The sequence below is a fragment of the Chionomys nivalis genome, chromosome 1 (genome assembly GCF_950005125.1).
Source record: "Chionomys nivalis chromosome 1, mChiNiv1.1, whole genome shotgun sequence".
Lineage (NCBI taxonomy): Eukaryota > Metazoa > Chordata > Mammalia > Rodentia > Cricetidae > Chionomys > Chionomys nivalis.
Genome location: NC_080086.1, coordinates 7,480,443 through 7,493,176, shown reverse-complemented (window position 1 = coordinate 7,493,176; position 12,734 = coordinate 7,480,443). Strand labels below are relative to the sequence as shown.

General features: G+C 39.9%; 1 protein-coding gene across 24 annotated transcripts in view; it reads right to left on the bottom strand.

The window, feature by feature from the left end:
• C2cd5 (C2 calcium dependent domain containing 5) overlaps positions 1-12,734 on the bottom strand; it is a 95,706-nt gene that overhangs the window by 51,080 nt on the left and 31,892 nt on the right. For 11 of the 24 annotated variants that reach the window (XM_057766628.1, XM_057766637.1, XM_057766699.1 and 8 more), the window contains 2 exons: positions 8,886-8,971; positions 1,237-1,345 (listed from right to left, as the gene is read on the bottom strand). In XM_057766628.1, the coding sequence (XP_057622611.1) occupies positions 1,237-1,345; positions 8,886-8,971 (195 nt within the window). Of the gene's footprint in view, positions 1-1,236; positions 1,346-7,595; positions 8,199-8,279; positions 8,313-8,885; positions 8,972-10,454; positions 10,641-12,734 lie in introns of those variants that run through there. The other 13 variants (XM_057766612.1, XM_057766675.1, XM_057766646.1 and 10 more) reach the window with 4 other exon arrangements.

The window sequence follows — 12,734 nt, the reverse complement described above, 5'->3', positions numbered from 1 at the left end:
TGCTAGTGACTGAATTTCCTACAGAAAACTAGAATTCAGTGTCACCTGCACGAATTTCATGTGCTACATGGCGGCAGTTAGACTGCCCTCTAGGAGCTTCAGGGTGTACAATGACATCTGAGACTACCATAAAATAAGAAATGGGGAAAATAAATCCAAATTAAAACCAAATACTGGTGTTAAGATGATGGATTTGCTCACTTTAGAGCTAAATAAACATGACTAGCATTGCCTTTCTGAGGTCTCATTTGCAGCTAGAAGAATTCATCCTTTTTTTTTTTTTTTTTTTTGGTTTTTCGAGACAGGGTTTCTCTGTTAGCTTTGGAGCCTATCCTGGAACTAGCTCTTGTAGACCAGGCTGGTCTCGAACTCACAGAGATCCGCCTGCCTCTGCCTCCCAAGTGCTGGGATTAAAGGCGTGCGCCACCACCGCCCGGCAAAGAATTCATTCTTATCTCAGGTAAAATCAAACTAGAGAGCACTGATTAAACTCAACTGTAAAGAACAGCAATGCTCTGTCACACTCAGAAGTACTATCCGCAATGTTTCCACCCAATAACTGCAGAGCATTCTTTTCTTCTTTTCCTACATGTCACAAAGAAGTTGCTGGAAGTGATGAATTCATCTTCCAAAATATACAAACTACAGATGTCAATACCGCTTCAGGTTTGCGGTGCTTCAGCAAATATCTGGGCATGAAATCTGACTACTTAAGGAGCTGCCGTCATTGACGATGCTTGGTGGAGAGTGAGGAACTCACCCAGGTATTTCTAATCCAAGGCCCTAATGGTGCCAGCACCCGGCTTCTGCCTTCTGCGTCATTCCATGCTGTACCTAAAAGACGCGAGCTACTGTTCCTCCTTGGTTGGCCGCACGGGCGAGTGAAAAACATTAACAACTTAGTGTAATGGCCGTGAAGGCCAAACAGTAAAAATGTTTATCTCCCTAAAGCAAATAGAAAGCTAACTCAAGTTAATCAATGATCCCCTCAAAATGACACCTCATCAGAAATAAATCAAAATGTGTTCATTTATTATACATTAAAAATAACTAATATATACTCCTTAATTTACCTTTAATTACGATTACTGAAAATATCTCAAAATAACATGGGTCAGCTTATAATTTGTTTTCACTTCTCTTCAGGTTAAATTTGCTTTCAATATTCATAAAAATCCATTTTTACAATTACAACTTAAGCCAAAGTCGTAAAATCAAACATATTGGAAGACATACCAGGATTGTGGATCCGGTCTAAGAGCTTCACAGAACGTGCACTAACAACACCACCGACGTGCACGAGAAGTCCGGGAGGGAAGGCCGTCAAGGTGAGGAAGGGGAATTCCTGGTGAAGACAAGGACCAGGACAGATATGACCAAATGGACAGTGGCAGGCTCTGCTCATGCAGATCCTAGCCCAGGAAATGCATGGCCTGAAATAAATACACTACACCTGCCTTTTCATTAAAACTTCCCAGACACTCAGGGTTCCTGAAATAAATACACTACACCTGCTTTTTCATTAAAACTTCCCAGACACTCAGGGTTCCAAATCTGTTTCCTACATCCACGGTAGTATTCAGAATCCAACTGCCTTATCAGTTCTGACCGAAGGGAAATGTTCAGGAGTTCCCAGCTGAGCTACTGAGAACATACTCTTCTCTCTTCTTAAACTCCTACTCAAACACCATTTCCCAATGGCGCAGGGCTGGACAGCTTGGCAACCCATATGCACTTCTCAGTAATGACGTCTCTCACATACAGGCAACCCAGGCTGTTGGCAAATACTCCCAAGGCCAGCGCCCAACAAGAGACCTAGAAAAGGGGAGTTTGAGACATGAAGTGAAAGGACAGGCTGTGTGGAAAGTGAGAGCCAATCACTGTGTGGTCACATGCAAACAGACTGCATACTGTATGCTAAGCAGAAGAAAGAAGTCCACGGTAGAGTCAGGGAAGTAGCACAGTCCTGCAGGTCTTCCAAGCCGTGGTTCCCCTTCTGCCATAAGGATGACAAGAAAAATACAAAAGAAAACTGAAGATAGGGACTCACCGAGAGAGCGCCAGCCCGAGAGGGAAGTCTGTGGTTGCCAAAACATGGGTCATGTGCCAGTGTGGGAAAAGTGGATGCAAGAAGAGGTGCCGGCTGCCTGGCCTGCCTGGCTGTGAGTAGGTGAACTTTCCCTTAACCAGAGGTCATCCATCAACAGCCTGACCACTTTCAATGTAGGAAGAGCTAGAAAACAGCCGGACAGAGCCCTCGAAAGTCTGCAACTACTAAGGTTCATGCACTGTATTCCCACGGCATCTCTGTAAGAGGATGCTCAAACTGGTAGAAAGTAGCTAAGATCTAAGACACTCGTCATTCCAAATTCTCTAGGCCACAGCAGACAAAATGCAATAAACAAAAGGAAAGTGCTACTATTAAAAAGCAGGCACATATAAAAGCAGCAAGATAGCTGACCGGCTGTTTGAAGCATGGATACAAGGCTGCTGAAGCACAGTGCAGAAGGCAGAGCAACTTGCAATTCTCAGCACAGAGGAATAATCCTGCATACCTCGGGATGTATAAATGTAAAAAATGCACAAAGGACTATGCATATACATAAACACATTAAAATCCAGTCAAAACTTAGAAGTAATCTTCACTTTAATAATGGCAAGAACTGGTATACTGTCTAAGAAAAGTAAAAAACCAATCCATAGAATTGTTTTTGTTTGACCTAGACTGAAATACGGAAGAGAACAGTAGGAAAAATATGGTTAAAATTCTATAATAAATTTTATCAAAAATTGTATCTTTATTTCCACCTGAATTTGTATACTTTTAATTGGAAATCAGACACATGTAAATGGCTAACGTTATTAAAATGCAGTAAGCTGGGTCCATGGAATTTCCCAGGTTTTTTTTTCAATATTAGGAACACTTAAATTTTAAAAGTTCCTTAAAATATCTCAGTTCTATGATGATCCAAAAAAATAAAATGTACACTTATCCTTTATACATCCATCTTTTAAATATTAAGACAAGAATCACTGTGAGAAAAAAAAATGTTTGTAAGCTATATGAAAAACAGGACTTCCAGGCCTGAGGCAGTAAGACAGTATAGAGTCTGCCTAACTTTGTGCAGGGCCCAAGGTGTGATCATTTATAAAACAGAAGGAGAGATGGGCTGGAGGAGGGGAAGTGGGGGAAGCAAGAGGGAGAAGAGAGGAGGCGGGGAGGCAGATTAAGAGACTTGATAAAGGAATGAGTAGAATGTTTCAAACTGAAGCAAATCAGCAGAAAGATAACCAGCAATGCTACAGAGGTGACGACTTGCTCTGCTGATGGAGCCTCTCTTACACACCCCGTCCATCTAGCCAGCACTGATCCCTTCTCTTACACACCCAAGTCCATCTAGCCAGCACTGATTCCTCTCTTACACACCCAAGTCCATCTAGCCAGCACTGATCCCTTCTCTTACACACCCCGTCCATCTAGCCAGCACTGATCCCTTCTCTTACACACCCAAGTCCATCTAGCCAGCACTGATTCCTCTCTTACACACCCAAGTCCATCTAGCCAGCAAACTGATTTCCTCTAAAATACAAGACTTAATCTACAATAAGCAAACACTTGTGAATTATTTGGGCTGACATCCATCTGAAAAGAATGTTCCAATCAAAAAAATTGCTGCTGTTACTGTCCGCGGTAAGCACAGCATCTCCACATCACCAAGACTGCTGGCATGTGCCTACACACGCCAGGGCTGTGTTAAATGCAGAAAGTGACTTTCAAATCTGCGCCATGTGCAAGAGAGGTGTTACTGTACTCAACATTTTAGAAAGCCAAGGAGGGCAGGGCCTTCTATTCCTATACTCCTTAGCAATAAACTTTACCACCTACATTTGTTCTTATTTCTCATCCAGTGTCATTCAGAACTTGGTTTAATGTACAGTCTGTGCATCACACCTGTTGAATTTATAGTTGCTCTTTTTCCTCATTGTCAAAGGCAGCTTCCCAAAGATTAGTCCAAGCATGTTCTGCTGTCAGTGTCTGAATGGCAGTGTGAGAAACTATAAAAAGTCATTCTCTAGAAAGTCCATTGATGTTTAAAGTATCCTTCCCTGTTGTCCCCAGATGGATTTTACTTGTTGTTGCTTTGATATAGGTCAATAACATAAATCATAAAAATATGTGATAGTGTATCTTTAAAGAAAGGCAGTTGAAAAATCAATAAAACAGCAGAAATATTATTTTCCAGAGATTTATATGGGGTTTTTCTGTAAAGATATACAAATGGCTCAAATTTTATATCAAATATTTTGTTATCCCCAGAGAACACAGCCCAATTCTAAATAAAAACTCCATACTAAAGCTGGAGAGATGGAGTAGTAGTCACGAGCAACTGCTGCTCCAGGGGATGCAGATTTGGTTCCCAGCACCCATGTCAAGCAGCTCACACAGCCTATAACTCCATGACCAGGGATCCAATGCCTTCTGCTGGCCTCTACATGCATACAAACACACACAGACACATGCACATAATTAAACATAAAAATACACTTTAAAAAACAACCCAGCACCATTCCGGCAATGGTTTACATACAATTTCATCCTACTAATAAGGAGATCTTAATTCACTATAAATGTGCTTTTTATCCATGTTTCCCAAAAGTGTGTTCCTTGGGAGCAGGTAAAATACCAGGTTTACTAGGCTTCTTTCCTCTCCTTTCCGTCTCATATCCTTTCCTTTCTTTTTTTTTTCTTTCCCCATGTAATCCAGGCTGATCCTGAACTCAGAATCCATAAGCCTCAGATTTCAAGAGCTGGAACTGCAGCTATATGGCTCAGTATCCAGCTCCAGGCTTTCTTAACTGAGGAAAACATACAACTAAAAACCTATGTGAATATTTTTAAAACCAAGTGTTTTGATGCTCTAAGTGTATCATCGCACAGATGTGTTCGTACACATCTGCTCACTTCTACAGAGAACTTACTGTACTGCTGCATGATTTTTTCCCCAAACAAAAGTGACCTCAAGAGCAGCCAGAGGTGACTGGAAAAGCCAAAGCCACTGCTGCATTTGCTGTTTCTTCTAAACTCAGGGAAGTCAAGGGACTACTACTGCATACACTAATGGCACAGATGCAAAGCAATGAGAGTTACATGTCAGGTTTTACACAGTTGTACTCAAAAACTGCAGTTCTCTAGACTTTTGTTTTTAATCCTATGAAGACTATAACAACAGAAACCAAGAAAATATAAAAGGGCCAAGCAAGGTTTGAGTTGGGGGAAGGGGGAGTTTTCAGGTAATACAAAATAAGAAACAGAAAATAGGGAGTGGACTCCAACTCCAAAAGAATCAAGTTTAAAACACATGGTGAAGGAAGGAGGCAAATAATACCAGTTGGACGCCAATTTGTAGTAAGAGAGGCTGCCTGTTTGTTCCCGGCTGCTCAGACCCAAAATAACCACACCGAAACTGTATTAATTAAATCACCACTTGGCCTATTAGCCCTAGCTTCTTATTGGCTAGCTCTTACATCCAGAATTAACCCATCTCCATTATTTTATATTTTACCATGAGGCTTGTGGCCTACAGGCAAGATTTTAGCTTGTCTGTCTGGCAGCGGCTCCATGGCTTCTGACTCCGCTCTCTTTCTCCCAGCATTCAGCCTAGCTTTCCCTGCCTAACTAAGTTCTACCTTGCTATAGGCCAAGCCAGTTTCTTTATTCATTAACCAATAAAAACAACGCATAGACAGAAGGACCTCCCACACCACAGGGCTATGATTTCTTGAAGGTTGCTTGATAAACCTTCAAGGAATCACATTATTTTATGTTAACTTAAAATTATAAACAATAAATACAAGTGAATATATGTGTGTATGCACACAAACACATACACACACAAAACAGCTTAAAGGAAGTTAAGCCACTTGGGCCAACAACACTCCCCTACAAGAACGACAGACTAACAAAAACCCCAGTACTAAACATGAGAAACCTCTTTTCAAATGGTTGGTACGTATGGTTCAAATGACCCCTAAACAATATGAACTATTGACACAGACCTTCACTGTCCTTCAGAGGTCAAGGGCCCCTACTGCTGAAGATAGCACACACTTAGGACAAATGACTCCCAATTTGAGTTGCATCTGACTTGAAAGTTTTTTCCCCTGCACTCTAGCCTCCACGGTATCAGAAAATACTATGCAAGCTTTCAAGACAGGGATAGCATTAAACAGCCCTACCCAGCTGCAATGCCTGTGAGCCACAACAAAGACAACATGCAAGACAGCCTAAAGGTTCAATAAGGCACTCTCGTGGTGGTGATCACAGCTGTCTAAGCATAATTAAAGCCCACTCAGCAGGAGGGAAATCATACCTGAATCATAGCTTCCTAGCTAGTGAGGTCATGGACATTAGAAAAGAAATGGCTGTATTACTAAACCATCTTAATGCCATACCAAATTATAAATCTTATCCTTAGACACACGAGTGTGCAGGATATGCTCCCACTCTCCAGAAATAAAACCTCTGTTTACAGCAACCGGAGACCACCTCAGGAAACACTGAACACAACAATGAGACCGATGGGTCATGTGGATCCCCGCTCCACAGAAACATCTACACCACAGCTCCTGAAACTATGACTCAGAAAAGCTCTGAAAAAAGGGAGCAGAGAGCCAGAATAACAAGAAGTCTGCTGTGAAACATTCTCTCCTAGAAATGGCTACATAAACAAGCCGGAACAATGGCAATAGCAATGCACATGCTAATGCAGAAGGGTAAAATTTCATGGCGTCCCACCTCTAGGCAAAGAACTACAAGCAACTAATGACTAATAGGAGAAGAATTAGCTCTCTCAGGGATGAACCAACTTATTGACTGTCCAATGCAAAGTAGTCAGCCCTGAAACCATATGCATACAAACAACAAAAACAGCCTTAGCAGGTTGTACTTACATATTTTTGCATAAAAATACATATATGTATGTATGTAATAATAACTTTTTAAAAAGAGTCTATCAGCATAAGAGTGGGTGGACACGGAAGGAGCTGGAGAGAAGAAAGGGGGAAAGTGATGAACTTCTACTTCAATCTAAAGAAACACACAAAAAAAACTTTTACCTACGCATTTTAATCCCAGCATTTGCCAAAGTTAAAGCAGTATGATTATGAGTTTGGGACTAGCCTGAGCTATATAGTGAGATCTATGTTAACCTGGGCTACATATTAGATATCATCTCAAAAAAAAAAAAAAAGACAAAAAAGCCCACAAATTTTATCTTTCCAAATCCAAAACGAAATGGCTGTAAAGGTCCGTGGCCCAGACAGTGAGGTCACCACCAGCGCTCCACTCCACACAGCCACATTTCCAGCATACCACCTCATCAATCAAGCTTTTCTGATCGTGTGAATCCTAACATGGCAATTTGATTTAAAAATAAAAAAGGGAGAAAAGCAAAGGTAAAACCATTCTGACCTAAAACATGGTTTAAACAAACAAACAAAAAAAAAACCAAAACAACAACAACAAAAAAAAAACACCACACCGCCACTCTGAGCCTATTCTCCATACTTCTAATCTTTGGCTCTGTTTGACTTACTCCACGACCCCAGTTTTAGGAGAGCCTTTGGTGATAGTGGTTGGTGTGCTGCCAAGGGAGGACCAGCCGAAGAGCAAATGCAGCTTTAACACAAACAAAGATCAGCTCATGGGAAGGTGCCTGCCGAGCATGTACAAGGCCCTGGGTTCAGTTCCAAGTACTGCAAGAAAATAGAGACCTGGGTAGAGCTCAACTCACTACTATACTTCAGCTCTGCTCACTCCACCCTAGCTAAAGGCAAACAGTACATATACAGCTACTTGCAGCATAAGAAAAACAATTGCCTAGAGAATAAATTTACAATCTATTGTCACAGAATCAGAAAGAAACAAACTGCTCTCAGAGGCCAACTGCAGAGGGGAGGAGAGTCTTTTATGGTGCTCACTGTCTCACCTTTGCTCTCTCCCAAGTGCTAGTATAAAATGAGCAAACAAAGGAAGAGTCTAAGGGCTTACAGCTTCCAAAGCAGATAGAAAGAGCTGTGGTGCTCTGTCTGAAGCACAGGACAGGACACACGGAACCATGCACTGCATCAGCAGAAAAGAACACAAGCCTCACTGTACTGAGCTCAGGAAAAGCCAGCAACATTTGTTAAGAGCTTAAATAAAACTTAAGTGAACAAGATTAAAAGTAGAAAAGCTTCTAACACAAGGCGCAGGCTGTCATACATGTTCAGAAACATACCCGCCTTCTACAGAACCTATGAGGCGATCCTCCCTTAGTAACGATGTTTATAAAGAGAGAGAGAGAAATCATCCAAAAACTAGACTCAGTTTCTCATTCAGCAAATTAAACATTAAGCATAATCATTAAAATAAAATTATACTAGACAACTACTCTATTAATTTTAATCTATAGAAATATAGAGTATTTGTCTTATCTCTAATCAACAAGCCAGTGACAAAAATGATATCAGCAGACAAACATGTTAATATATTACAGCATTGTTTTAATGTAATGTTATTGAGATGTTTTTCTGCAAAAGATTAGCTATTTTCTTTTCTATATTGTAACTTTAATAGAAAAATAGAAATGATTTCAGCATTCAATAAGTTTTCAGGAGAAATATTTTAAAGATTGGAACACAAAACAAAAAACAGAACTTTTTTAACTAAAAGTAAATGTTGGTAAATAAAATACTTTAATATCTTAAATACAATCGATCACTAAAACTGCAGCATTACAGATATAATCAAAAGTAACTTTCGGGAGTTTAAGCACACAGGAATATAAGAACACAAAGCCATAGCTACAATGCAAGAATAAAAAGAAATGCTGAGTGACTCTTACCCGCTGTTCCAATGCCGACTGAGCCTGTTGTCGTAGAAGAGCTTTAAAGGGCCCCCCTTCTTTTCCAGCACTACCACTTCCCATTCCTATAGGACATCAGCACATAAATAACAACCAAATAACAACTATAAAACAGCAAGATCAATTGCATTCATCTTTATAAACAATATGAGTCAAAATACAAGAAAAATTTCCACACATTTTACATAGTCTGAGATGGCAACCGATACATACATTTTATTCTACTGTACTAAGGCTGTTTTTATAGCAAGACACTAAAATTCCGGTCACATCTAGCTTTAGAATCAATTTATTATAATAAGAATATTATTAAAAGGTAACAAATTTTTGATAACATTCAATCTGTAAAATTTAACTTTTAATAAAATAATCAAAAGAATAACTATCACTATGCTAAAAATTTAAGTACACCAAAATATCTGATGAAATATAGAGGAGAAACATACTAAGTGCTCATGTAAAATACCAGCGGAGAGCTAAAGAGCACGGAATCAGCGTTCAGAATGGAGTTTATTCCCTGCTGATGCCCACTTCGAAAGACAGTGTCACCCTGTAACACTGGGTTCATTCATGAAACTCAACACAAACTTTTGGAAAAATAAATCACACATGGGTAAATAAATCTCAAATGTACACAGTCGGGGATGAGAGAATTCTATCCCCTCCCTCTTAGAAGCATTTTTAAGGCTAGTTTCACACTTCTTTCTCTACCACTTGTTGCTGCTGTTGTTTTGACAGTACCACAAGAACAAATATGACCCAGGACTTGTGTGGAATGGGATGGGCGAGAAGCTGGTGCTGCAGACTGGGTGAGCACACCCTCCCTAAGCTAAGATGCACACAGCCACTACTGCAGTGCCTTCAAAGGAACTAATTCACGTTCACATTTTTAGCTGCTCTTGGATAAGGAAACAAAGGTTAGCATGTGTGTAGTCCCACTCTGTTCTTTTAAAAATAAATTTTTTCTTATAATAATCTAAACATTTTTAGAGACTATACAATGCTAACTGGAAATAAAACTAAGATCTTTATATGAAGCATATTAAAAGTCATAAATAAAAGGTAAGTTTGCAGTGATAAATAAATTACCAGAAAACATAGCAGAATAACTTGATTAATGTAGTGGATAAAAAAAATGTATAGTAAAAGAATATCACCAAAATGAGACTTAAACTGGTTCAAACAGAATAATTTTCTCATGTAGCCTTATGGTTTAGCAACAGGATGGCAGAGGTCTGATGTGGGTGGAGCAGGTATGGAGGGGGCAAAGCATCTACAAGGGTCACTGAGTGAGAGCCTAGGTACTGATAGTTACAATAAACATCCACATCCACACCTGAGACATAATTCTTTTTAAGAATAAGGTTTAGTACATACTCATAATTATCCGTCAAATAACCTCCAATGGCATCTTTGCAACTCTGATTAATAGTAAAATAACTAATAGACACATAAAGCACACAATAATTCTTTATGGTATAAAGTAATATGTTCTCAAAGATGACTTAAAATAAAGGGATTAAAAAAGCTGACATAATGTGATCCTACCAGAAGCAGCCAGGAACAGCTCTTCACTGAAAGAAACACTTTTCCTCAGAACGGGGTTGACAAGGCTAGAGTGATGAGGGGTAAGGCTAGATTCCGAGAGGAGGCGGGACTTAAGGTGAAGGGAACCACAAGGGAGGGGGGTGGAGCTGGGGCACAGGTAGATCCCAGGCCCCTGTGGGTAAGGTGCTGTGGAGGAAAGTAGCAAAGATGCAGATTCAGAAGATCAGAAAATGCAGGAGAAGGAAAGCAATGATGAAGCAAAACATAACAATCAAATGGATTTCAAATGCAGACAAATTAACACTGAGAGTAAGAACACCCACCCACCAGAAGCTTCTAAATTAACAAAGTCCTTGCAAACTCTGCAGTTATTAAAAATTTGTAAATAACTAACAAGATTTTATGCCATTCACATCACTTTTAACTGACTTCTTCAAGGACTTAAATTGCCCACCAATTTTGTTGGTTGTTTGTGTGTCTAAGAACTTGCATGGGTGGAAACACCACTCTTTAGTATTATGATGAAAACCTGTTGCTTCAATCAGAAGCACATATCTAAAGTGATAAAGTCTGGTACCCCCCACGTTACTAGCTAAGATACTGCATATTGTGTTAACAGAATACTCATTTAAAAAATCATCAAAACTACTGCATTATGAATTCAAAATGGTCAGTTTTTTCTCTCCAGCTCAGAAACACAAATTAATCCTTTTACTTTCCCTCTAAAATTTTTCAACTTTAACCTAATCATAGTATGATTTACAGAGATTTACATACAAGATTAAAAACCTGTGGACAGTAAAAAGTATGTACAGCAACAGACTAAGTAAAATAAAGCCCAATCAAGTGTGTGAGTCTGTCATACACTGGCATTCAAAAATGTCACTCCTGTTGGGAACTTGAGGAAAATATTTTTAAAGTCTAATTTTTAAAAATGTCATAAATTAGATTCTAATAAGTAACAAAATTTTTAAGAAATCTAACTGAAAAGCAACATTCATCATAAACAGAAAAATAACTTTCTCAGGCTACCTTTACTACCTATGCTCTGTTTTTGACTTCTCAGTTTATAAAAAATAGATCAGTCCATCCTACTATTTCTCAGAAGGCTGACTCCTGAATGTGGGATTTAAGAGCTGAGAAAGACACACATTGGGCCACAGCTTTGGAAGCCTGAGAACACTGCTCTGCCATTTCCTAGCAAGGCCAGGAGCCTGGGGGCGCTAATACACAGTAAGTTACTGAGGCAAGGAAATGTAACACAGCACTCAGAGTCAGCTTCTAAGCAAACACGCTGGAATACACTGTAAATGAGGCTTTTAAGAACCCGCACTACAAAGGTCACTACTAGCACAGATGATGCCAGTCAGAAACCTTGACAGATCTGGCTCAGCCACTTATCTGAACAGTCTTTAGGTTTAGCCTTTTAGAGAAATTAAAAAACAAAAGGCCAAGAAAAATTTTCAAAACTTTATGGTATGACAAAAAAGTAACCAGTAAGTATACTGAAAAGTAGCCTAGAACGTGGACTACCTGAACCTTATGACTATGTAAGGAGATCCTCCTGTCCCTAAGGGCACCCAGGGTCCCAGCTGCGCTGAGTAGCCAGCAGAAGACCTTTCAGCTCACAAGGTAGAAAACAGCCTCAGCAACTTAGCAAGATGCGGTTCCCAAAAGCATCCAGGAGCTGGGAATGAAGCTGAGCGGTAGAATACTGGCCCAGAGTGCAGGATGTGCTGGGTTTCATCTCCAGTGCCAAGAAAAAGGGGGCAGAGGAGACAAAACTATCCTAAGTCTATTCTGTTCTGACTATCATGAACATTAAGACCAGTCCGTCTCTTACTCTGTATGTGTGTGTTTTTCTGTGTGTGCGTCTGTGTGTGTGTGCGCGCATTTCATTACAATTTGAATGGTTCGATTTTGGGGGGACAAAGATAGCTAAAATGTCACATGCTACATTTCAAAGCATCCATCACTATAAAATACTACTGTATTTTTAACTGTTACTCATAATTATAATTATACACAGTAAGCTCTCAGCACCTGTAGGGATTGGTGCTGGAGCCACCATTAACACCTTACTACAGTTTCTTATACAAGGTGGGGTATTATCTGTAAATAACCTATGCACATCCTCCTGTCTATGTTAAATCATCTTTATGTCGCCATATGCTAAGCTGGAGAAGTTCTAATGCTGCATCATCTGGGCAATAATGAAAAGGAAGCCTGCCTGCACTGGGGACTGGAGCAATCTTCTCGGGGATTTCTGACCTGCAGCTG